At 39.5% G+C, this 27,623-nt stretch overlaps 1 protein-coding gene across 1 annotated transcript in view; it reads right to left on the minus strand.

The window, feature by feature from the left end:
• Positions 1 to 27,623, minus strand: part of LOC134540745 (uncharacterized) — a 166,178-nt gene that overhangs the window by 27,147 nt on the left and 111,408 nt on the right. The window contains exons 3-5 of the mRNA XM_063383641.1: positions 9,694 to 9,839; positions 8,704 to 8,902; positions 1,205 to 1,517 (exon numbers count right to left, since the gene is read on the minus strand). Of these exons, the coding sequence (XP_063239711.1) occupies positions 1,205 to 1,517; positions 8,704 to 8,902; positions 9,694 to 9,839 (658 nt within the window). The remainder of the gene's footprint in view (positions 1 to 1,204; positions 1,518 to 8,703; positions 8,903 to 9,693; positions 9,840 to 27,623) is intronic.

Below are 27,623 nucleotides of genomic sequence, written 5' to 3' on the forward strand. Positions count from 1 at the left end.
AGAGTAGAACGAGACTTTGAGATAAGATATGCTTAGAGGTAACAAGGTCTAGAAGAATCTCATGAAGAATGGGACATAGAGTTTGAAGAGGCCCAGAGAAAGATGAGATGCACAGTCGGGGGAGCAGGAAACCAAGGATTAACAAGGCTCGGAAGAGAGACAGACTCAGTGAAGAGAAGTCCCAGTGGAAGGGAAGAAAACATGATAGTTGAGATACCTGGTTGTTGAAGAAACCCAGTGAAAAGAGAGACTCTGTGATGGTCGATACCAAGTGAAATGTAAGACGTAGAGATGGAGAAGACCTTAAAGAAGAGGGGGACCGATTGGAGGGTGAGTCTTAGAGGTGGGAGTGACCTATAACACGACGAGGAGATGTAGAGCCGGGGGAATCGAAAACCACAGATGAAAAAGGCTTGGAAGAGAGACAGACTCAGGGATGGAAGTGCCAGTGAAAGGGAAGAACCCATAGTAGTTGAGAAACCTGGATGTTGAGGAAACCTAGAGTAAAGAGGGACTCTGTGAAGGTCAATACCAAGTGAAAGCTAAGAGATAAAGAGGCGGAGAAGACCGTAAAGAATTGTGTGAGACCTAGATGCGAAAAAGACATAGAGGAAGGTTAGAGTTTGTGAAGAGAACAACTAAGTGGTGGTGGTACTTAGAGGTGGAGTGGAACTAGAGGAAGAGGACTGTTTGTGAAGGCAAGACCATTTATATGATGAGAACTACCTAGAGATAAAAGACTCTTAGGAAGGGTAGACCTTGTGAATGGTACGACCAACTGGAGGGTGAAACCTAGATGTGTAGGAGAGCTAATAGAAGGAAAGGACGAAAATAAGTGGAGGGAGAGTCCTAGAGTTGGAAGAGACCTAGAGAAAGACGAGAGGCAGAGTCGGGGGAACAGGAAACCAAGGATTAACAAGGTTTAGAATAGATACAGACTCAGAGAAGAGAAGTCCCAGGGAAAAGGGAAGAACCCATGATGTTTGAGAGATGTTGATGTTGTAGAAACCTAGAGAGATAAAAAGACTATGCGAAGGTCGATACCAAGTGGAAGCTAAAATGCAGAGGTGGAGGCGACCTTGGAGAAGGGCGGGACCAATTGGAGAGCGAGTGCTAGAGATGGGAGAGGCCTGCAGGAAAGTAGTGGTGGAGGGGAACTAGAGAAAGAGGACGATGAGAGCTGGGAATGGAGGGTGGGGCTCACCCGGCGCGCACGGTCAGCGTCTCCGGCTGGAAGGTGCACAGCACGAGGAAGCGCCGCGTGCTGTGCGTGAGGATGGTGAGGCTCTCCTGCACCAGCACGAAGGCGGCCACGGCCGTCTCGTTGACGTGCGCGCCGCACGCCTCGTGGTCGATGCGCAGCAGGTAGGTGTCGCGCGCGCTCCGCGGGTCTCCGTCCACGGCGCAGCGCTCGTCGCCGCCGCTGGCCTCCACGGCGATGCGGCCGCCGAAGTGCGGGCCCGTCAGCACCTCCACCTCGCTGGCGCGCGGCAGGCACTGGGTCGCCTTGGCCGAGACTGCGTGAGCACGTGGACCTCAACCAGCACTCTAGGCCTGGACCTCCACCTACACTCTAGATCTCTGAACCTCAACCTACCCTCTAGGACTGAACCTCTACCTACACTCTACAACTTAACCTCAACCCTTAATCTGGAACTAAACCTCCACCTACGCTCTAGAACTGAACCTCAACCTACAATATAAAACTTTAACTCAATCTACAATCTACAACTTAACCTTTAACCTACACTCTAAAACTGAACCTTAACCTACACTCTAGAATTGTTCTTTAACCAACCCTCTAGGACAGAACCTCAACCTACAATTTACAACTACACCTCAACCTACACTCTAGAACTGAACCTCAAACTACCATCTAGAAATGAACTTTAACCTACACTCTAGGAACGAACCAAAACCTACCCTTTAGGACTGAACCTCAACCTACACTCTAAAAATAAACCTTAAACTACACTCTAAAATTGAACCTCTACCTACACTCTAGATATGTACTTTAACCTACCCTCTAGTACTGAACTTCAACCTATAATTTACAACTTAACCTCAACCTACACTCTAGATTTGAACCTCAAACTACACTCTGGAAACGAACTTTGACCTACACCCTAGGATTGGGGAAGCCTTCTTTTCACAGACGAGAGAGCCAAATGCCCGATCGTACATCTTCGGTTTTTTTTTGGTTCATTGTAAAAGGTTAGGTTAGCTACATTATAAATAATTTAAAACATTGTGGAGGGTTGATTTGGTTAGGATAGCTACATTAAAGATACTGTGAAATCATGTAAACGGTTTCCTAGCCCTGGATAGCTACATATTAAAAAGTTACTTGCTAAGCAACCATAAAATGATTTTACAGTATTTTTAATGTAGCTGTACTTACCTAATGTAACCAACCATCCACAATGTTTTAAAGTATTTATAATGTAGCTAACCTATCCTAAGTGACTGCAAAATTTAATGCCACACCGGTTTAAACACTGAGATAGAACGGAAAATAAAAGCGAACATGAAATTCGGGGAACTTCGGGTGTGGATCTCTCGTCTGTGAAATGAAGGCTTCCCCTAGGATTGAACCTCAACCTACACTCGAAAACTGAACCTCAACCTACCCTCTAGAAATTAACTGTTTAATTTCGTCATGTTGGACTCTAGTCAGCTATCCGGAGAGCTGAGTGGTTTGGGAAGTTTCTAGTGGCGACAATGCTGCACTGTTAGAAATTACAGTTAATTTGCGGATTTTTTTTTCAATAAGGAGTTCTCGTAGTTGCCGATAACCGGATATTCATGTAAACTACGAATTCTATTTTATGAATTATATTTTCCGTGTTCTGTGTTTCGTTGTTAACAAGATAAACTTGCACATAGAATGGAGTTTTATTTAATACTCTGCATATGATCCTTATGAGTTTGTGCTCAACGAAAGATTATTCAGTTCTCGTAAATTAACGAAGAAATACGTACAATTAACGAATATTTCTGGTAAATATGTAACAGATGTTCTTAGTGGTTTTGAGGAGAAAATTCTTAACAGTGAGGGATGGGTTGCTTTAGCCTAATGTCGTAGCCGGTGCTTCGACCTGGAACATTGTATCTGTTTCCTGTACCTCACTGAAGGTCACGGCAGGTGTGAGCTGCGATGTTCTCTGGGAACTGGCGGGCAATGAGAACTCTGGAGAGATTTTTCTTTCCGAAAAGATCTACGTATTTGATCGTAGCATAATGGTTATAGTCGGAGAAACTTTTTAAACGTCACCACACAATCTTTAAAACACAATAGCTCAAATTCTGTTAATATTATGTGCAACCGAAGGTCCGAAAATTCCTATCAGATAAATATTACATGCATATTTTTTACATATTCAAATTATTCTTGGACTATTTCGTTTTGGAAAGGAGCACTTTTCAAAATTTTCACCTTCAATTTACGATGAACGCTGGTTACACGTACAAGGGGACCACCAAGTATGGTACAAACAGATTTTAATGGGTCTTATATATGTTGTGGAAGGAGGCCCCCAGAGTACTAAGCTAAAACGGTTTTGTCCAATGCACCTTAGTTTTCGCGAAAATGGTGGTTAAAGTTTTATACGAACGTTTTACACCGGTACATTTTCCGTCGCGCCAGGCGAGCCAGCCTAGCCTAGTTGGTAAGGCTCTTGCCTAGCTGGAGCGTGCTCTTTTATTTGCTGTAATGTTCGTTTGTAATGTGTAATTATGTGTTGAATAAAATCAATATAAATCTAATCTTGCCTAGCAGCCGGCCGGTCAGGGTTCGCTTCCTGCTCATAAAAATTTTGTTTTTTGATTATTTCATAATTTTATAATAATTATTATTTTAACGCTGAAATAAATATGTCAAAAAATATTTTATTTTTGCGTGTTGTATTCTTTTCAGTCATACTTGGTCAACGATTGCTACCTGAAAATTTATCGGTGTAAAACTTTCGTATTAAACTTTAATCGCCATTTTCGCGAAAACTAAGGATCAATGGACAAAACCCTTTTAGCTTAGTACTCTGAGGGACTCCCTCCACAATATATATAAGACCCATTAAAATCCGTTTTGTACCATTCTTAGTGGTCCCCTTGTTAGTTTGAAAGCGAATCCAAAAGAATATTCCCGGTACATAAAAAAAAAAAAACTCTATTCTTACTGAACCAAGGAGAAGTTCGCAAGCTGGCAGAAGCTGTTCCTAATGGCCTCCTTGCAACACGGAGAAAACTACCAGCATGGAAAACTACCAGCATGGAAAAAAGTACCAGCGGAGTAGTTCTACCAGCATTTACACAAACTGCAGGGAATGATTAGAACAGTTTCACTCTTAAGTGTATTGAGAAAGTGGCGTATGGAATATTCCGGTACGTAGTGCCAGCAACCCAGAGGTTAACTGTGTATTATTATTAAGACAATAGTCCTGACGGTGTCCAGATGTGATTGCAAATCAGAAATTAACTCAACAAATCATGCACATGAAAAAAACAATTTTTTTTCTAAAAAAAAGGGGGTTGTCTGTAATGTCGGTTTACGGACGATAATTTGACGCGATAACGTCATAAGATAACATTGATGAAAAATTGCATACTTTTTAATTTTCAAATATTATTTACAGTTTTTTTTGCAAATTTAATTTAAATAATTTCGTCGTTAGACTGACGTAGTGTCGTATGCGCCGTAAGGACAATTTTTCAGGAGAGCACTTTAAAGAAAATTGGCACCAAACTCACTGAACTGGAGCAATATTTTATAGAGCTGTGCGCAAAGTAATGACTCGTTAAAATAGTATAATTGGTGCTCCTTCCTAAAATATGATTAAAAGTTTTATAGCTGCCACCATTTTTTAGTAAATTGGCCTAAATGGAGATACGCCAGTTCGACGGTCCTGAAGGTTAAGGTATTGTATCCATTTTGGCAGTTACGTCAATATGTGTTTTCTTTGAATTAACTAATTTTATGCAGAAGAATGCAAATCAAAATAGTTTAGCAATGTGTACACTATTACGAATAACTGGGTTGGGGCCAACACAAAGTGTGACCAAGTCCTTGAATTTTTCGTAGGCTAAAGGTGGAGGACTAGAATTGAGTTTGTAAACACCATGTTTCATGCAGTCCAAAGCTTGACGTTTGAGAGACAGCCTCTCGTAGGTAGCAACAGTGTGACTATTTTTGATACATATGCAGTTCACATCCTCTTTTGTCACAAAAATTTCACTGATTTCTTTCCATTTGACTGGTAGTCCAGAGTCAAAGAACTTTATAGTCTTGATTCTAATGACTTCAGAGATTTTTTATAATCTAAGAACTCGTTAGATTGCATTTATCGAACTTCATATGGAGAAGCTCGGCGTGCAAGAGTTATTATTGTTGGTAGCTGGCAAGGCATGAAAACATCACCGGAGTGAGACAGAGCAGTTGAAATTGCACTGTGCGCAGAATCTCCTTCGCTCTGTCCATGGTTTACCTCGAAGAAGTTGAGGGTGATCGAATGCAAGCTAGTGGAGTGCCTTAAGACATACAGGGGCATTGTAATGACTATACTGTTTTTGTTCTGCCCAGCAGCTCCGTCGGAGAAGAGATGAACTTCCTCTTTTCCTTCTCGATCAAGAATTTGAAGGAATATAGCAAGACATGTAGCTAATTCTCAGGAACCCCTTCTGCTGATCGCATCGTGTCACAGGAAGCAGAGGCAGTGCTTATTTCCAATTTTATAAATGGTAAAGTTTTAGTTTGAAAGATGACGCTTGTAAAAAATGGCACTCTCCTTGGAAATAGGTAAATAGATTACCTGTTGCAGATCAAAGATTGCTGCACCTACTTTATTTGGATGTTGTTTCGCTAGTTCCTTGGATGTGGTTTTCTTCTGACGGACCGTTTCTTTTTGTGCAATGTGTTTATCTAATGTTTCTTTTAGTGCTCTATTTCTTTCTTCATCTGCTTGTCTGTATTAAGAACGCAGGCTACATTGGTCTTTTTTAGGGTGATGGAATGACAAATTCATAGATGCGATAACTCGTGTGTATGTTTTCATACTAGCTTTTGGTTTGTCATGAGGTATTTCCTTGCAGTATAAGTAATACATTTTCTGTAATGTGAGATCTGGATGTAGGTACTCGCGGGTAGATGACTGTCTGCAATAGTGTGACTCAACCCTTGGGAACTTCTCAATGTGGTGTTTAACAGAGGTCCTCAAAATGTCATCCATTATTTGTAATGATTCTTGTCGTCCACCGCGTTTTTCAGGCATTACCATTACTTGGGCATTTATCTTCTCCAAACAAGTCCTCACTGTCCGTTCTGAAATACCCAATGTATTCAAAAACATTGTTTTACACACATTAACTGAGTCATTGCCTTTTGGAAGAGTGTAGTGTAGTGTGGCAGACCTTCGTGATTGTCTGCTGTGTATCCTTTTTCTCTTAACTTTACCTTTCTTAACGTATCTAGCAATATATTCTCTTTGCAACTGTAAACAATTAGTTCCATAAAAACTTATGCCACTTAGTGTGTCCAAGAATAGTGACAAATGAGGACTGACAAAGTGGCGTAAATACAGTTGCTGGCACTTACGCCCCTTGGTGTGTCCAAGAATCGTGGAAATATGGCGCTTACGCTAAAAACCAGAATGCCCCCCACAGTAATAGAAAGGAGATGGAGATACACCACTTCGTCAGGTCATAGATCAACACATAGCAGACACCCAGGCATAATATCTAAATTTTTGCACATTTGGCGCTTACGCCACTTCGTCAGTCTAACGACGATTTGTTTGAATATAACCACGAACAATTAGTTTAAAAAACCCGCCTTAACCTGTTTGGTATTATAGAAGATTTTCTCGCACGGTGGTTGGCTGGTTCTTGCACGCTCGGCTCAGGCGAAACGTGCCAAAATTTTTGTGCGTGCAGCCGGCGTTCATCGATTTATAAGACGTTATCACGTCAAAAAAAACACTTTATAGGCAACAATATGTATTGTTCATGTTTTTTTCTTCTTCCGTATCTTTAATGTTGCTATCCTAACCAAATTGACCATCCACAATGTTTTAAAGTATTTATAATGTAGCTAATCTAACCTAATTGACCATTAGTATCCTTTTATCAACACCGCCATATTTATTTACAATGAAAAAAAAAACGAAGATGCACGATCGGGAGTTTGGCTCTCTCGTCTGTGAAAAGAAGGCTTCCCAAAAGAAGTAGGGTGTCAGACAAGATGAGCCACAAGCAGCGTCGATAAAGAGAGGAGGCCCGGCCCGTACAAACTGGGCGGAGAGATACTTCGTCAACGGGGGTTCGCCGAATGGAGATCCCTTCTGATCTCCGATGAGTCGCGATTAAGTGTGGCACCTAATAGTTGGGAACTCGTAAACCGAGACAACCCAGCAAGGATCTGGTATTAATCCTATAGACCTGAATAATTTCGTCTTATGCCCTCATTATTTGGACCTGTTTATCAGTGGAAGCCCGACGCACTATTTATTTTGTAAATGGAACAGAAATATTCGTGAGACATATGAGATATTTGTAAATCTGTACATTTACATAAAAACAACTCTATCACAACAAAATAGTGTTCGCAGTTAACACTAGGTTCAGATTCTTTCCTGGGAGTTTATGCTTTGTGTTGCCTCCAATAGTTAAGTTATTTGCTAACCCTTCACATGAATAGCTTTCCAGTATCAACTACGCACACAAGTGATCATTATACAACAAAATAAAGTAAAAATTTGGGCTTTTAGATAATCTTTTCGTAAGGAATACTCAATATTTTTTCTTTCCATACACATATTCTAAAAATGAAAAAAAAAATACCATAGCCATGTGATGTAAAAAATTACGAAATATTTATTTTAGAATTACAATTTCTTGGAAACTGGTTCCCAAAGGAATCTTTTGTAAAAGTACAGAATTTTTTCCTTTCAAAGAGCTGTCCCTGCTTAAAACTGCCATACGTTAGATCGAAAAATAACATTAAATCTTCGTAACTTAAAAAGTAACAAATTAGAACTATAATAACTTAGAAACACACAACTAAAAACTGTAATAACTTAGAAGCACCTATCTTAGAAACACAAAACGCCGAACCACACAACTTAGAACATTCATAACTTAGGACTCTCGAAAAAAAATTCACATAACTCAGAACTGTCATACGTTAGACCGCTCATAACTTAGAAAAACATAACTTAGAAACACGTAGGCCTAATGCAGGAACCAACAATATTAAAACTTCGTAACTTAAAAATAATAACAAATTATCACTAAATAACTTAGAAACACACCAATTACAATTGTAATAACTTAGAAGCAGCTAATTTAGAAACGCACAACGCCGAACCGCACAACTTAGTATCGCCATAACTTATAAACACAGTACTAAATACAGGCATAACTTAGACAGTTCTAAGTCGTGTGTATCTAAGTGAGGGCGGAAACCCCGCTGCTGGCCTGCTGAATGCACTCACAGGAGGCCGGTACCAACTGTCAGACTGTTGAACTGTTTGTCGGTGTTTCGAAGACACGCCTACTATTCTACGAGCCGATAGACAGAGGCAGCCCCCCGCTAAAGAGCAACAGCCAACAGAAACTGTCACCCCCCACTAGGGTTTAGGGGGGGGGGAAATGCAGCTTCCCAGGCAGTGGACATGACTTCGCCAAGGACTCGCGCCCCTCCAGGAAACTCACAGCCCTTGGTGGCGACCACGAGGGCCTTGCTGAGCGCCTTGTCCTGCTGTGGCTCCGACTGCCAGCCTCCCCTCCTGGCCAGGGGCCGCACCTCGAAGCTGTAGTTGGTGGCCAGGCGCAGGTCGCCCACCACCGCCGCGTAGGCCCTCGCCTTGCGGTCCTCCGACACCACGTCGCGTCCGCTGCCGGCGTCCACCGTCTGCCCGCCAACATCACAAGCCACGCGCCGACATTACAAGCCACGTGCCGACATTACAAGCCACGCGCCGACATCACAAGCCACGCGCCGACATTACAAGCCACGCGCCGACATTACAAGTCACGCGCCGACATTACAAGCCACGCGCCATCATTACAAGCCACGCGCCGACATCACAAGCCACACGTCTACATGACAAGCCACTCGTCAATATTACAAGCCACGCGCCGACATCACAAGCCACTCGTCAAAATTACAGAAAAAAATACCTACACTCTTTTTTAGAATGTTATTTAACCTGAAAATACAGGTTGTAATTATGTTTACTATTTTAGGAGTAAAAACTAAGCTTCGGTTATAAAATTATTTTACTTTAAAATAACCACAGCAAGTTTTTATATTTATTTCACCCGCTAAAATAAAGATGAAAATAGTTACAGAAAAATAAAATTAGCTGTAGGTGTGGAAATTATTCCTAAATTCCATTAGATAAAAAATATTCAATATGTTTTTATAGTTTTTAAAAAACTATAACCATTAAAATTTAAAAATAAACAGTTCACACACTAAGATAAAAATGAAAATAGTTACAGAAAAATAAAATTAGCTTTAGGTGTGTAAAATATTCTAAAATTTCATTGCTTGAAAAATATTCAATATGTTTTTATAGTTTGTAAAAAAAATATAATAATTAAACGGGGCTGGGCCCGGGCCCTGGACCCAGGGGGCGAGGGTCATGGGGGGCCATGGGAGCGCCCTGGACCCAGGGGGCGAGGGCCAGGGGACGTCACCTTGGCGCGGCAGCGGGTCGGGCCCCAGGCCAGCAGCTCGCAGTAGTGCACCTCGAAGCCGCGCAGCTGAGGGATGGCGCGACCGTCGCTCTCCCAGCGCAGCGTCACCTCCCGGAAGTCCGGCTCGGCCGTCAGGTGCGACACCCCTGCGGCAACAACAACAGATCCTCCAGGCTGGCTGCAGTTCCACCACACCTCCACTCATGCTGCACTCGCCTCGTCAGGGGTGTATATGTGTCGGCGAGACGGCACGCAGGGTTATTCTAGCGCGGTGTCTCCTCTGGACTGGCGCGCAGTCTTCTCCCAGTGCATATGAGCGGTGACCGTAACATTATATGGCCGAGAAATGAAGATAAAGGTGTGTAATGCAAGACCCTCAAATGCATTCAAGCATCTTTATTAGCTGTTTTACGCCTAAATATTACTCTTTATAACATGTTGTTTAGCCATTTTAACTCTTCTAAAATTAATTTCAAAAACTTAATCCGAAATCAAAAGTACTTTCCGGCCCTCTTCCAACTCTTAAATGTTTTTCGTAAGCAGACCCCATTCGGATATCTTGAGTAGTTTGGAAATCGCGTTGTTTTTCCTGTAGCTCTGTAGAATGTTCATCATATTTTAATATTTGTTTGATATTAAAACCATAGTTAATACCTATGTTTTGGGTTAGTATGAAATTATATTTTTGTATTTAATATTTAAAACAATAATAAATGTGTTTTAGGTTTTTATTTGATTATATATTAATTTGTTATATTTTTTTACATTATTTTATATAGTTTATGTCAGTACAAAACATGAATGTTAAACTGGTAGATAATTCATCAGTAATTGCTGTAATTTATAATTTGTTATTATGTAATTTTATGTTTGACATCTACATATAACTTTTTATACGTTGTTTATGTCCCGTGTCTCAGCGTGAGAGAAGGAATACACGTCTTAACTGCACCAAACTAAAGTCGAAATAAAATAAATAAATAAAAAAGGTCCGTTTCTGGGTGAGGAAATGAAGCCTAAAAGGGAGGAGTGAATTCCCAGTATGATACGTACCAGTATGACGGTCATTTGTTTACAAATTGTATTAGCTGTATTTGTATTTGAGGTTAAAATGCTGAAGATTAATGCAAAACCAGTAGAATTTAAGAAACCTTTATATTGTTTGAATTCGAATTACTTCCGAAAATTAGTCTTTATTTACATAGAACAAACACTGTACGAAAATATAAATACAGTAAAATAAAGACTTGGCTGTATTTATATATCGTCCAGCCGTATCACACGAACTCATCCATTCACACAAAGATGAGATTAAGCAGAACCTCAAAAGAGTGGGACAATAATTTCCGTAAGTAAGTATACCAATTATCGTAGTTATGTCTATTCTGTATTTCATTACAACTCACATCAATATTATGAAGGTTCGATTTAGAATTTTTATGTAAATTAACATATTAAACGGTAATATTTTTATCTAACTTTCTGCCGAACACCTTCATTTTAATCAAAACAGACTAGAACAGATGACACAGATAAAAAAGGTTTGCCATATTAGTTGGTGAAAATGACAAAAAAAAAAAAAAAAAGCTTCACTTCTGACGACTAGAAATATCGCAAGAGATGCGAGTAGTGGGGCAGAATGCGCCGTGCTGTTAGTCCACCCGCCTCACAGCGGTGTCGTGAGGGAGAGGGAGTCAAGGCGCTGGCCCTGTGTGTCTAATCACTCTTCGAAGAAGGCATCGAGAAGCTTTTGTTATAATGTAACAAATGCCATGATAGTTTCGGCGATTTCGTATGAAAAAATAAGCAAGAGCCTGCTAAACATTTGGTAGTAAAATTACTATGTTATGTAAATTTGTCTTTTATTTATAGCTCTTCGGAGGTTGAAAAATAAAACAGCCCTCGTATAAAATAAAACGGCTCCGATAAAAGTGAAAAGGACTTTGAAAAAAAAATACTGAACCCCAGATTTGGACCTGAATTTAGACAGTGATTTAAAAAAAAATGCTGCCCATCATGTTAATAATTCATCAAAAAGATAATTCTTGGGAGTTTCCTTTTTGGCTTTGTAAACTTTGGTTCGTGCCATCCACCACAGATGGCAGCACCGTCGTCACACATTTACGTTCCATGCGACTTCCGCCGCATTCACGGAAACACTCCCACCAAGTGCCATTGACCGCCACGCGCTCCACAAGCGAAGCTTCACAGACAAGGCCGTGTCCTGGTTGTGGGCAAGGTGGAAGGCCTGAAGCTTCTTTCTTGAATCCGGAGTGTGGTTAGGAGAAGGATCAGACTCGCTGAGGATTCACCGATAATGTATAAATTCATTTTGTTTGATACATTAGGTTTCAATTAATTTAGTTTCATTAGGTTGTATTTCATATCCATTTGTTTCGTTTCAGATTATTTCGATTGTTTCACTTTGATATGTAGAGATATATAACATTTCGTCAATACATTTTAGTTCTTTTCTTTGATTTATTTCGTTACAAGTCAAAAATTTAACTCAATTAAATTAAATTAAATTAAAATAGCTTTTATTTCATTTAAATTGGTTTTATTTAAATTCTGTTTCATATAATTTTACTTCATTTCATTTATTTTATTACATTTGGGTACATATCATGTTATTTATATTGTATCAATTCATTTTGTTGGATACATAAGGTTTCAAATCATTTCGTTTTATTTGGTTGTATTTCATATATCTATTTGTTTAGTTTCAGATTATTTCGATTGTTTCACTTTGATACGTAGAGATAGGTAACATTTTCATACCACCCAGTGTGCAGAACTCCAGAAAAAAAACTCACGTGATTTAAAAACTGGTCAAGATATCCGAGTGGGGTCTGTTTACGAAAAGTATTTTAAGAATACTTTTAAATTGTGAATGGGCAGTTCTGTTTCGTGTTCATTTTTAAATCGGACTTTTTAGAGAGTGAAAATGGCTACAGACGCGTGTTATCAGAACAGTTTTTTTTAGGCATGGAGCATCCGGTACAGATTCGTGAAAGCACCCAAGGGATTAGCGTTACGCCTTTATCTCCGTTTCTCCGCTGTACAATGTTACAGTCACCGCTCAGATATCGCAGTTGTGCCAATGAATATGTATATGGATAGAAGTCGCTTCCATATGGAGAAATACTTTCGTGATTTTGGGGCGCAATTCAAGTAGTTGGCCTAACAGCCACGAGATGGCAGGGCTTGCGGGAGTGCGAGGTGGTGGCGCGCGCTGCGGCGAGTAGGACAACGAGGAAAAGAAGCTGCGCAGATCACACTGCCTGCAGACGGTCACATGATGAGCGCGTCAGGAAGTGGAGGGGGTTAGTAATGGAGCCGCTGTCTGGCTAACACTGCAGCGCTCGGCTGTCTCGCAGTCCGAATTACACGAACCGATCTACGTAATGGCTTCCACGTTGGGATTTAAATCACGTATTAAATCTGGCACGCCACTGCCATATACATATTCAATGGTTGTGCTATGCACGACGAGAAGCAACAGCGAGCGTCGCACCTGTACCGCCCCACCAGCACAAACACACTCTTCACTGGGCAGGTGCCTCAATTGGTTTTCGCTAACAAGGAACCAGTAGATGGGTTTAGAAAATTTGTAACTAATTTTCACAAACTGTGTGTTTAATGTTTTCACCTTTTGTTATTTATTATTGTATTGCGCCGTGGGCCTTCCGGATACACACACACAAAAAAAAAGATTAATTCCGAAGAAATGCCTGCCATTCCACTTCGGTTTGTAGCTGAATACGCCGTGGGTAGAGAAATAGGAAATAGTTGAAACGCGTGCAATTATGTCGTGAAAATAGACATTAATACGATAAAATAAGCGATAACGTAAAAAGTCACACGCTAAACACCTTCTTGTCTGGGAAATGTGCAGTTGGAGAGGGACCGAGTGTTTACAGCGGATTGTGTCCAATTTGGGGGGGTGGGGGGGGGGGGGGGGTTAACAGGGCGGGTGCGTTAGAGGAGTCTCACAAATATATTCCCGTTTAAGGTTTGGTGTGTGATGACAAGCTGTCTCAGCAGTAAACTACCACGGGATCCACACACAAACTTAGAAACTCACAACCTATAACTAGCATAACTTAGAAACACGCAACGCTGAAACAAAATAACTTAGAATCGTCATAACTAAGAAACATGCAACGTAGAACAGCGTTACTTGGAAAATTCTATCTTTTATGGTGCCAGGATAAGTGATGTGGAAAATTGCGCATATTTATTCAGTCGCAAGTTACTATGTAAACTTTCACACTCTCGCACTGTGTCCATGATTGGCTCGCAGTTATTTGGACACGCCCCTTTACGACCGCGAGCCAACGATGCCCTGCTAGGAGAGGAGTAAGTGAATCAGGTAGTCCCAATTAAAAAGGACAAAAATGTTCTCGCTAAGAAATCACCAATCGAAAAATAAATATGGGTTGAACACACCTATGACTTTGAATTCTATCCTGAGGCCAGACGAACCAGATACATGTCCGAGTCTCTCTCTATCCATGATGCGCGACAGACACGGTAAACACTACCTCACTCTTCCGGCTCTGGAAGCCGACTGACAAGTCACAACCTGTTCAAACTTGACACTGACTGTCTCAACGGATCAGGATATAGGGCTTACTTCAAATAGATGCAGCGTCGGCCGTTGCTGCTTTACAAATTTATTCACAGTAATTTTTGATCACACCTCTTGTGTATAAATAATCAAATAAATATATATATAGTGATAAAATTTGGGACGAAACATAAAATGCAAGAGAACTATTGTGATATCTCTACAGGAACTTACGTTAAACAATGGTAACGCAAGGAAACGAAAGAACCCACATGCTTGTGAGAATGAGTCTCAGCGTCTCGGCAAAAAAGGCTATAATCCACTCAAGGAGTCCGGGCGAAACGTGAAACCTTAAACTGGAGTTGTGCTGCAACTGTTCCTGCAACAAACTAAACTATAGTATAGAATGTGTTTATTTGGAGCATCTTGTTGGCGCTAGTGAAGTTAGATGAGCTTAACTTGTGAACGTATTACATAACTGTTAATTTGTCCTTTTCTGTTAATTTTTCTGAGTGCTTGCACACTGAATGACATTAAAGACTGAAATTAGCAGCGCGTGTACCTACGATCTAAGTCTTAGTGAGCGATTTAAATTTTTAATTGAGAATAAGCGAAAAAAATGATAAACCAGTGATCTTATGTAATTGAAATGACGATTAAGTTGATCCGGAGCTGTTTAAACTACTTTAAGTTTGAAGCGTACTGACGAGGCCAAAATATCCTGAATTAAAATGTTTGATTTTTTATTTATTGAAAATTAAATTTTGAAAGTTTCTTTTCTATGAAACCATACCATCTTTACTAATTTGAATTTTTTTTTCTAAATCAATTTGCGAGAGTTATAAAAGCCCATGTCCAAATATTTGGTCGAGTCAGACAAGTTCATTTACAATGTTAATGAACTTGTGGCTGATTGAATAATTTCCATGATATGAAAGTAATTATTTTTCTGTTATCTTTCTGCTGGCCACGCGCATATGGAGGTTGATGGAAACTCAGTATAACTGAAATAACATTTTTCTTATTCTCATGTGAATTTGCCATGATGTCTTCAGGTAGCCTAAAGAAAGTCACAAAGTCAAGTGGTAATAAGAGTGACTAAAAAAGGTCCCAAATAAACAGTATCGGATCTGAAAATCACAAAAAATTAAGTTTCCAGCATCCTTTTGCAGACTGTATGTGAAACGTTTTCAGCTTTCTAACGCGTAGATCGGCTCCATTCTGCGAATAATAGATCTACTTCCAATCATTTAAAAACTTGAACATGTGCCTATTATATCGATAACTAGAAACGAATTGTTATTAAATGCCCCTTAAAAAGTTTTGAAATTTGTTTACGAGGTATATGTAGACAACACATAGTTGGCCAATTTCAACTCTGAGACATGGAGTTAGGAATTGTCAGGATACGGCAAGCTGTGACGTGGTTGGTCACTTTTAATCTCACCATCACTATATTTTTCCATCCAAAACATTGCGGAAACGATGCTTGATATTCTGATGATGGTTAGTAAGTATGAATTAGAATCAGTCACTTGTATAAGAAAAAAAATTAATTTGAAACTGCTTCTACACTGCAAACACTACACTTCAGCCAAAGTCTTGTGCGTCTGACAAACATGGTGCGACAATTAGCTGGAGGGAAAAAAAATCGGCTTCGCACACTTACCATGTAATCATGCAGCCGTAGCCATTTAGTTCCAAGACACAGTTATTACGTCCGCCAACCTTTCCGCATAAAAAAAATTGGTTGTCTGTAAAGTCGGTTTACGGACGATAGTTTAACGTGACGTCATAACAAAACATTGATGAAAGAATTGCATACTTTTATAAATAAAATTGAATCATTTTTATTGAATTATCACTAGTTTGTATGGATACAAAGGAGTGAAATGAAATCTACAATTTAATTGATAAATTTACTTTTATTTGCACTCATTAATTCAAATATGTTTATTACTTTAACGAAGAGATTATTTTAACTATAACTTTTATACATGTTTGCTATTTAACTTCTTCCAATCTGTGTTATTCTTGGAACGCCCCTCGTGCCCAATTTTTATATTATTTAAAATTAATCAAAAAGTCCTTGGAAACTGCTGGGCAAAATATTAAGAAAATTTAAAGTTAATTACCAGAGGGGGCACGAGACGGTGAACAAGACAAAATTTACACTCCCTGCACACTAGTAACTTGGGAGATCGTGGATCGTTACAATGATGAAGGTATTTGATAAATAAATACACTACATCGGTAGCTTGGTCTATAGGTTTTCCTAGTTTATTATTAAGGAATTTTGTGTTCGCATTATTTAAACCTGACAATAAAAATCTTAGTAATTAACAAAGTTAAAGGGGGCGCCCCGGCATTATTTAAAACAATACATATTACACCTTAACAAACAAATGATTACATTAACAAAATTTCAAATATAGCTCCCAACGATTACATATATATATATGAGTTTCCTCGATTTTACGGATTCTTGAGGATGACGTCCTTAAAGCACTGCTCGCTGGTATCTTTGTTTTATGAATTTAGTTCCTTCCATGCAAGTGGAAAAAATATATATCTCATATCACCCGGGTCTTTCCAGGATGACATCGGACTGCGAGGAAAACTCTTCTAAAAGGGGGATCAGCTGGAGGTCCCGAAGATCATGCGGGGAGCAATTTCTCTCCTCCGTAACTTCGACCCTGTCTGAAACACAGCCCAAATTCAAAACGAATTAGACCTGCGTCCAGACAGTCATACACAGTTGGCGCGAAAGCCAACAACGGGAATTTGGGGAGAAAAAAAAAACAAAAAAAAGGCTGGATTACTCACCAAACAGGGTGTGGAAACAGGGCTCGCGAGGTGTCTCACGCCATCAGGATGACGCGCACCGAGAATTCGCGGATGCGCGAAGGAAACCAGAATTTTAGAATTAAATATAAATAAAAAAAATTAACTACGCATGACATTTCTAAAAACTACTTCTGCCTGGCTACTGTACAAATGGGATCACATCCCTTAAGCAACTGACTACATCTTTTGTGCAACCGAAAATCGCCGTTCCCGCGAAAAGCCTCTTAGTGCAGAGGACGCCGAGAACACGTGGTCAGCAGCCGAGCTCAGAGAACTAAGTGCCACGATGGTGGACAAGGCTTCTAATTAAAACAGGCGCTAAAGCCCCAGGGAGGAGGGGGGAAGGTTTGGTTCTAAGCCGAAAATTTCCGAAGGAGTCCGAGGCGGGCGTGACAAGAACACGACATGCGCACTCTCTACCGGACAGAAACGAAGGCAACGAACAATCGACTTCTACAGGCCGCGAGAAGAAAGCATAGTGCCTTATGGCACCGCGACGCTGCTTTCTAGCGGTGTAAGGGGGAACTACTTGAGGCGGTGAGCTGACTTGCCACCAGGTGTCATGAGGGTGAGCTCTGCACGCTGGCTACCAGGTCCGCGGTTACTTTTTCCTCCGCTAGATGTCGGGGATGTGTCTGTCGGACCAGGGAGAAGGTTTTCGAATTAGGCCATCGTCCCGTCCGGTCACTGCTCCTAGCTTGATTTCTCAGAACTAAAGTGATGTGGAGAGAGAGAAGGGGGGGGGGGGGGGTACAGAAAACACCACTCCGCTGGGAACACAGCTCCACTGGATCCCCATTCGTGACGAGACATGCTATTCTCAGCAGGTCTCTACAAGGTATCAGCTTGCTGCCCAGGAGCTGCTCTATACAGTTTTGGTCATGCAGGGAATTAAAATTACAAACTCGGGACGTGACTGCAGGCGAGAGAAATTTCAACCGGGCTGACCATGTCCACATTAGACAGCAAAATATCAGATTGGCCCCCTGGGAAGGGGCTTCGGTCCACTGGCACAAAGTTTAAATCCGTGGCGTACACCGGCCTAACAAAAAGTAAATCACCGCCATTAACCACCAGATAAATTAAAAAAATAAGAAACCCCAAAAAAATTTAAAATTATAGAAAAAAATTAAAAAAGGTGACGAAATGCCTAATTTCCGGCACATTCTGTTAAGGATAGGACGATGATAGGAAAAGTAGGAAACGAATGGGAGTGTTTCAAGGATGATGTGAAGGAAAATGGCTTACCCAACACCAAGATGCAGTCAAAATTATATATTTGCACCACGGACTCTGCAGCAATGCTAGGAGGAACGGGTTAGCAAAGAGCAATGATAATGTTTCATTGAAATGCATGAAAACAAAATTACGCCACGGACTCGGTCGCAATGCTAGGAGGTTCAGGTTAGCAAAGAGCAATATACAATGAGCGTAACGGGACACAGCGTTACGGGACAATTTGCGTAACGGGACAGTTATTCGTGCGTGCAGATGGTGTTAATTGATTTATTAGATGTTGTCACGTCAAAAACGTAGGCCAATATTTTTAATTATTTTAATTTGATAGTCATCGAGATGAATAAATCCTTGTCGGAACGAATGAGGAACGCCAGAAATGAAACTAACGAGAGAGTTCTCTCTCTCTCTCTCTCTCTCTCTCTCTCTCTCTCTCGAGGAGGAGGAGGACGAGTTATTACTTGCCTTCCTTTTTTTTACTTCGGCCGTCGAGCGGAGGGAGAAATAGCTAACTCCTCCGCGCTCTCCCCGTCGACTCCCTGGCGAGCGAGCCGCTGTTACGGCCGCTGTTACGGCCGCTGTTACGGCCGCTGTTACGAGCGCTGTTACGAGCGGTCCGAGGCGGAACTTGACCGCGCGTCAACGGACTCTCGGGACACGCGAACGAATGCGCGCGCGGTACTCAAAGCGAATACAACCTACACTGTAAGAAATTACATCAAAATGAACGGACTTTCTCCTCGACGAAGAATTTCACTCAAAATAAACGAAGATTGCTTCGCAATTTCAGATAACACACATACACTGTAAAAATTACAGTAAAATGCACGGACTTTCTCCTCGACGAAGAATTTCACTCAAATAAACGAATTTTTTTTTCGTGATGTCAGATAACAGAATCTTCGTAAAAAAAAAACTTCGCCGTATTATGACTTTCGGAGTTGTTTGTTCCGTACTAAACAATGATAAACACAGACATGGATAAAGAAAGACGTGACCGTATTTCGAATGCTTTGTTAATATGTAAAACAATTTTTTTTTATTCATGTTCAAAGTAAGTGAACTGGGTCCGTAAATTTACGAAGATCACCGGGTATTTTTTCTTAAACCAGCGTTTTTCGTAAATTAAAGGTGAACATTTTTGACGTGACAACGTCTAATAAATCGATGAACGCCAGCTGCACGCACGAAAAAGTGTCCCGTAACGCACATTGTCCCACTACGGATGTGTCCCGTTACACTAATTCTACGCTTGCGCCGTATCTCTCTTCCACTCGATTGGAACAACAATCAATTTGACTTTTCAATCATGTTTTCGTCGTTTGAATTATTAATATTATATAATTTAACGATCGTCCACCGATTTTCAGCACAATCGGTACGGTTATTTAAAAGTAATGTTGAATTTTCAAATACATTTTTAACGAACAATGGTGTTTTACAGTTAGACATAATAATTCAAATTACACCCGGGATCTTTTGCAAAATGTTTTAAAAAATATCGTAATACATTATAAATAAGTTTGGTGTATTTGGGATGCGTATTTGTTATAAAATCCTATTATAAAAACGAAATAATATTATTCCCCTACGGTGCTGCCATCTACTATGACGGACGCGAACCGAACGAATCGTGCTCTCTATTAGCTGGCGCGTGAATCAGACACTCGTTAATACATATTTTACTTTGTTTATCGCGATGGGCGTTATTATCAATGATTTATAAATAAAATTTCGTGCCCGGGGCCACAATTGCATATCATTTTGAGCACTGGAAGACATAAAAATGTAAAATATTCTTGACGAATTTTAATATGTGGTTTTGATTGCTTATTACAACAACAATTTCGGCAATAAAGGTTAATTATTCTTGCATTTTAAAAATCTGTTTACTAGTATAATTTAAAGTATTTTTTATTATTAAAAATGTAGCATCTGTCGGCGAATGCAGTAATAATAGGTTATGTTAGATATTTGATTACAGTTAATTTATTTGAGAACTTGTTCATATGTATATTTAAACTTTATAGCTAAACGCCAGTTTTTAAAATTAATTACAAGTCATCTACACGTGAACTGTTTCGTCAACTGTTTATAAAGTGAAGTGAAAAGTTAATGTGGTTTTCATTGCTTATTACAACAACAATTTCAGCAAAAAAAGGTTAATTATTCTTGCATTTTAAAAATCTGATTACTATTATAATTTCAAGTATTTATTCTTTTATTATTAAAATAAAAATGATTCAATTTTATTCATAAAAGTATGCAACCATTTCATCAATGTTTTGTTATGACGTCACGTTAAACTATCGTCCGTAAACCAACTTGACAGACAACCAATTTTTTTTTTTTAACAGTTACAGGGTGACACCAGTGAAGGTCGTTTGGGACATACCACACATTTGGCTCCAAATTTATGTAAGGAATCAGCCTGTACACATATTGTGCCTAAAATGCAAGTCGAAACACCATGTTAATATGCAGGATATATAGGAAGGGAAAAAAGTTAATTAAAACAATTATTTAGGACATAAGTCATTGCTGGTTTTGAACAGTATGTCTTAGAGGAGAATGTCAATGAATGGACAAAGAAATATGAATATACAAACACACAGAAAGCAAGCCAGTACCGGCAAGTGTCGAATGTTAAATGCAAGGCCCGCACAAAGAATTCCGTGAAGGTAATTAGTAGAGACCTGCAAAATTCGTGGTTTCGATAGCCTTCAGGATAGACTGCACATACCCCTGTACACTCGGCAAATAACGCAAGTTCATTGGCTGCCGACTTGTAAGTTGTCTCAGCTGGTTTGTCTGTGATTCGATCCTTCTTTGGTTGAGGGTTTATAACTGGTTGAAATTCGTCCAGATGAACAGTAAGCCAATAGCAAAATTATCTAAGAGGTATATGTGTTTGAATTCTAGCCTATCACCGAATGAATCCGCGAATTTTGCAGGTCTCTAGTAATTAGTCAGAAAAATATCACAGCCCAGATGAACCCAGTGGGCTGACAAAAATGAAATATTCTATAAAATAAATAAAGTAAAAATATACAAAAAAAGACCTTGGAAAATTCAGTGACAAACAGACTAACTCAACGATGATACTTAACAGATAATGTCGTTAATAGAATGACAACACAGAGACGCACAGCGAATCCAGTGATGAGGAAAAAAACCCAGATATATTTGGATCTTTGGATGTCATTCACATCCCTTATTTTGAAAAAAATAAAATAAAAGAAACTAAATTTTTACATACGCTGTGTTTTCTTGGTAAAGAGACCAGTGCAGCTTTGGTTTTCACAATTTTTAATCAGTGAATACAAATGGTGGGGCAAAAATATTTTCATCTACAATTTATTCCTGTGAATTGTATTTAAACTTTATGCTGACATACAGTTTTCATAAAAAAAAACAACTATATTTTATAACAATACAAATGCGAGTCTTCAGTATTCGCCAGTGATGTGTAAACACCTATACCTGGTAACGAACAGAAGCACGTGTTCTCATGTTGCAAATAAACATATAATACAAAACACGGACACGAAATTTAACGTAGAAATCTCTAAAACAATGTAGCGTGATAAATACATAAAAAGTATTAATTTTAAGGAAAAACTGTAAAAATGTTAACACTTTATAAAACATAACTATAATTCTGTTTAACGAGATGGTAATAACCTAACCGAACCGAACCGAACCAAACCAAAATCCAGGTGTGTTAGGCCCTAACCTTTAGGGTAATTTTTATTTATAGTATTTCCTACCATGTTTTTAAAAAATTGTGCATTTTATGCGCTTTGGGTAGTTTCGGAACAGTTATGGTGCAGTTAGTGAGCTGGTGTAGACAGGGTGACTAAAAAAAAATAGTGCTATTTGATGTGCTAGATATAGTTTCGGAACAGCGAAGATGCTTTGGTGCGCATGGCGTGGTGAAGTTGTGTCATCGGAGTTAGCTTCATTCTCTTATTCCATTCCATGCGATACTCAGCTTAAACATGTTCCAATGGTCGGCGAAAATAAACAAACAGAAAGATCACATCGTATTTGTGAAGTGAAAATTCTGAAATCAAAAGTATTTTTCATGCAAAAAATTAATAAATAAGTATATAATAATAAATAAATAAAAATGCAAATAATGCCAGAGAAGAAAATAATAAATTAAATTGAATCGTGAAAAAAAAATTGGTTGTCTGTGAAGTCGGTTTACGGACGATAGTTTAACGTGACAAAGTCATAACAAAACATTGATGAAATGATTGCATACTTTTATGAATAAAATTGAATCATTTTTATTTTAATAATAAAAGAATAAATACTTGAAATTATACTAGTAATCAGATTTTTAAAATGCAAGGATAATTAATATTTATTGCCGAAATTGTTGTTGTAATAAGCAATGAAAACCACATTAACTTTTCACTTCACTTTATAAACAGTCGACGGAACAGTTCACGTGTAGATGACTTGTAATTAATTTTAAAAACTGGCGTTTTGCTATAGAGTTTAAATATAATTATGAACAAGTTTTCATATAAAAAAAACTGTAATCAAATATCTATCCTTTATTATATGAATAACCATCATTTTTTAGTCAATTGTAACATTACGTATTATTACTGCACTCACCGACAGCGTAACGGAACAATGAAGGTAACGGGACACAGCGTAACGGAACAATGAGCGTAACGGGACACAGCGTAACGGAACAATGTGCGTAACGGGTCATTTTTTCGTGCGTGCAGCCGGCGTTCATCGATTTATCACGTCAAAAAAATAAATTGAAACCCCGCCACCTAGTGAAGGGCTTATCAGCTCCAGGCGGCCACCGGGTAACGGAACACAGCGACACACGGAACCGCGGTCGACCAAACACGCGGAAACAGAGAGAGACAGAGAGAGACAGAGAGAGACAGAGAGACAGCCAGAGAAACTGTAGCGCGTCGCCTACGGCCAGCCCGGTCGTTAACCGTTCTTCGTTTGTTCGTCCAGCGTTCTCGCGGGAAGCCTTCAATTCACAGACGAGAGAGACACACCCGAAGTTCCCCGAAGTTCATGCTCGCTTCTTTTTCCTCCGTTCTATCTCATTTTATAAGCCGGTGTGGCATTAAATTTTGCGGTCGATTAGGATAGGTTAGTTACATTATAAATACTTAAATCATTGTGGATGGTTGGTTATATTAGGTAAGTATAGCTACATTAAAAATACTGTAAAATCATTTTATGGTTGCTTAGCAAATAACTTTTTAATATGTAGCTATCCAGGGCTAGGAAACCATTTACACGATTTCACAGTATCATTAATGTAGCTATCCGAACCAAATCAACCGTCCACAATGTTTTAAAGTATTTATTATGTAGCTAACCCAACCTAATTGACCATTAGTTATAATGAGTTGTCCAAAATAAACATTCACGGAAAATGGGGCGTCCCGAGAATATTTGTGGAAGACGAGGACTTCCCAGATTTTATACGGTATGAAAAAAAATACAAATCCACGAAGTACGTTTCTTCAATTAGGTATTTGCCTCTCAAAACAATTACAAATAAATACCGTTGCCTTGTTTATGGTCTTTCCTTTTATCAACACCGCCATAATTATTTACAATGAACAAAAAACAAACCGAAGATGCAAGATCGGGCGTTTGGCTCTCGTCTGTGAAAAGAAGGCTTCCCGCGTTCTCTCGGAGAGAGACCTTTCTTCCGCGAAAGGCACTGGACAAGTGAAGGACTACGGCTGTACCGGACTGTCAATCGGCCGGTTTATCGAATAACATCAATCAAGTTTAAAACGGGAATGCTACAGGAAAAAAAAGAAATTACAAGAAGTGTAATGGTATTCAAAACAAGTTCTAATAAACTACGTCGGCATTCACGAGGCGAGACAGTTTCGGGAATAAGATGGCGCAAGCAAGTGCTGAAGTACAGGATAGAAATGAGATTCTTGGGGAAAAGTCAAGAAAGAGATGGCAATCCCATGTGCAGATCGAACTGAAGCAGACAGGAAGAATGACTTGATGTAAGCTTTTGGACATACGCCATTGCTAAGTACATGTATGTCTGTAGAAGAAAACTACAAAAAACACAATTGACAAAAACACAAATTAAGCAAAAAAAATTGCTGTTTTCAGGATATAAACACCACACAATACTCCACAACAGGAATATGGTCAACAAACAAAGGAAAAACAAAGAAAAATGGACTAAGAGAACGAAAACCCCACACAAATGATGACAGCACAAAAATACCGAACCCAAAATATTCAGCACAACAGTTGAAACGAGACAAAAACACAGCAAAACGTTTTTTGTAGTTTTCTTCTACAGACATACATGTGCTTAGCAATGGCGTATGTCCAAAAGCTTACATCAAGTCATGCACTCCCATTGCACAAATCTTTCAAAGATAATAGACAGGAAGAATGCCCTAAGAAAGACGAAGGAGGAGGTGAGAAGAGAAGTTGGTTAAAGGAGTGCAGGCGAGAGGAGAAGAATGGAACAGAGTGAATGAGGAGAAATGGAGGGACAGAGGGAAACGCAGTTGATGATGATTAGGATGATGAAGTAAAAAGCCGCTCTATAGAAATATAAAATACAGATGCCCACTGGTATTCTTAAAAAAAATCATTATGAAAATGCAGCCGTGAAATGTGAAGCGTAGTCCGATAGAAAACAGGAAACACTGCACTGAAATGAAAAATTGGCGGTCAAGGTCAACAGGCGGAATCCACGTGAGAAAAAAAAATCTGAACGGGAGCTGCTAGATTGGTGCGGACCACGGGATAGCGAAATAAATAACTTTCCGCTGTATTTTCTAACCCTAAGGCGTACGTCTGAATATTATTATATTACTTAAGAATTACATACTTGGACATTGAGTGGAGCTGATTTTTGTCCAGCTCATGTTCTCCGCCGTGTCTGGGTGACGCCCAAGACATTGGAAGAAGTGTACGTGTTCATCGTGGAAAACACTTTTAAGGTCTTTATTTTATGTATGAGTCCGTGTTTAGCGACGGAAATCCTGATTCACACTTATTAAACATAAACAGACGCTGTTTTGATTTAAGAAAACGTGTGTTAGTTTTCTCTGTGTACTCCTGATTATTCCTGCCAATATTTTTATGGTTTTCTCCGCGTGCTCCCGAATTTTTTATGCCAATATTTTTCATCGACTAGACATCCTTGCGGCTACTGCGATATGTCGTTTGCATTTTCTCATGTTGCACGAAAACATGAGAGGAGCAAATGCATGAATAATCCATCTCGGATGAAGTTTCACTGCGATAAGTGCCATGTTTAGTTTACTCGCACTGTCAGTTTGAGACGACATGCGAAAAAGGTGAAGTCCGTGGGCTTACTTCGGAACTACCTGCAGACATTTCGACTCCTCGGTATAAGTTGGAGACTCGTATGCGTACAAGCACACGAGCAGATGTACAGCAACCGACTGCGATGACGCCTGGACATGAAACTAATCACATAACTGTGCTTGGTGCATGACAGGTGAATGATAATGGATTCCACTTGGCGAAATCAGCATTTTGTTTGAATTTTGAAATAAAACTATTATCAAAATATGTTTAGTGAGTCGAATTATATTTGCACTTTTTTTTTGATGACATCAGGCAGAACATTGTCAATCAGCTTACTGATGAAGTAGCATACAGACCTTTAAAATATAACTTGAGGTTGGACTGCGTCTAAGGTAAACTGTAAACGTTCGAGGATAAAGAGAAGAAGTGCGCTTTCAAGACATCAACTGCTACAATTTACACTTCTGACGATGTAACGCAGTCTGTTAAAAATACGGTATAGAGGAACTCTCAGGAAGAGGAAGACTTTGTCAGTAAAGGAATTGGCTGGTCTCTGTATTCAATAAACCGATTGTAGCTGAGAATCAAAGTGTTCCTGTCATAGAGTAGACATTAAGTAATACATTTTTTGTGTAATTTTTTTTATTTATTATTAGTACCAAGGATTGATATCGAATGTATCAGAGAGTTAATTAATTGCTGTATTTTTTAAATGAAGTTTGGGACTTTCCCGAATTACTAGTTAAAAAATTACAGAAATTTCAAGACAAGATGGCGGATTCCATGTCATACTTCTGGACTCTAGTGGGTAAAAATTAAACTTATGTGGCAGCAGTGCCATCTAACAGACGAAAAGCATTAAGTCTGATCCAAGATGGCGGTGTCCAGCCAACAAAAAAATTATGGCCACCACGACGTCATACAGATTTACGTAATATCTGCCTTGACATTTGTGGTAGGAGGTCAGCCTGCCGATGGCTTCCGTGGAGGAAGAATCCGTCGCCATTTGTATTTTTCCCACACTGGGTTTGAACCAAGGACTCCATGATGTAAGTGCGTTTTTAATTAAAATTTATTTTAGTAAATATGTTATGAATTTTAAAATTTTTTCCGTTAAAATCTGATGATAATTACGATTTTCAAGATGGTAACCGTAACGAAAACTACAACAATGGGTGCTGAGGTCAAGGTCCTGTTCGCAGCGGTTTAGGGCGGCTTGGCCATGGGGAATGTAAGCCGTTTTGGGGACATTTCGAAATTTTGAATTTTTCTGTAATAAAAACGGAAAATTTTCCTTAATAACGGGAATTTTCCCCTCTAAATAGGGAAATTTCTAGTAATTTTGAGTAATTTTTGAGGATTTTTGGGGAATTTGAGTCTACAATGGCCGACTTGATGTTAGGGCGGTCGTTCTTTGACCCACTCCAAGCTCCACACTCCGCATCCATAGCCAGAAGAAACCAATACATACTACTCTTTAAATAACCTTATTTTACGACAGCTGCTGACATTCAGAAAACACCCCCTTTCGAGCTACAGTATTAAAAGGCTGAAGTAGACCCAAAAAACTCAGTAGGTAACTGCTACCATGAAAATGGCGACTGCAAGGTCGACCGAAACGTCGGTTTAATATTCTTCTTCGACAATGACCGCTAAACCCCAACACATAATTTTTTTTTCTGTACTTTTACATAAGACTCCTTGGGAAACCATTTGCCAAGAAATATTTTGTAACACGAAATTTATTGTTACTTTGTATAACACATGGCCAGGGCCGCAACTAGAGTCTCTGGCACCCGGGGCATGAATGGATTCATGCGCCCCCCCCCCCCCTCTTTTTTGCACATACCACACCAATAAAGCGGATGTCCAGGGGCCCTCCCGCGGAAAAATGGTGCTATTTAAGCATTTTCCATACCTACATGTAACAGTTTCTGTGCTACTGTAACTTCCATGT

Source organism: Bacillus rossius, chromosome 17, assembly GCF_032445375.1.
Source record: "Bacillus rossius redtenbacheri isolate Brsri chromosome 17, Brsri_v3, whole genome shotgun sequence".
NCBI classification, from domain to species: Eukaryota; Metazoa; Arthropoda; class Insecta; order Phasmatodea; family Bacillidae; genus Bacillus; species Bacillus rossius.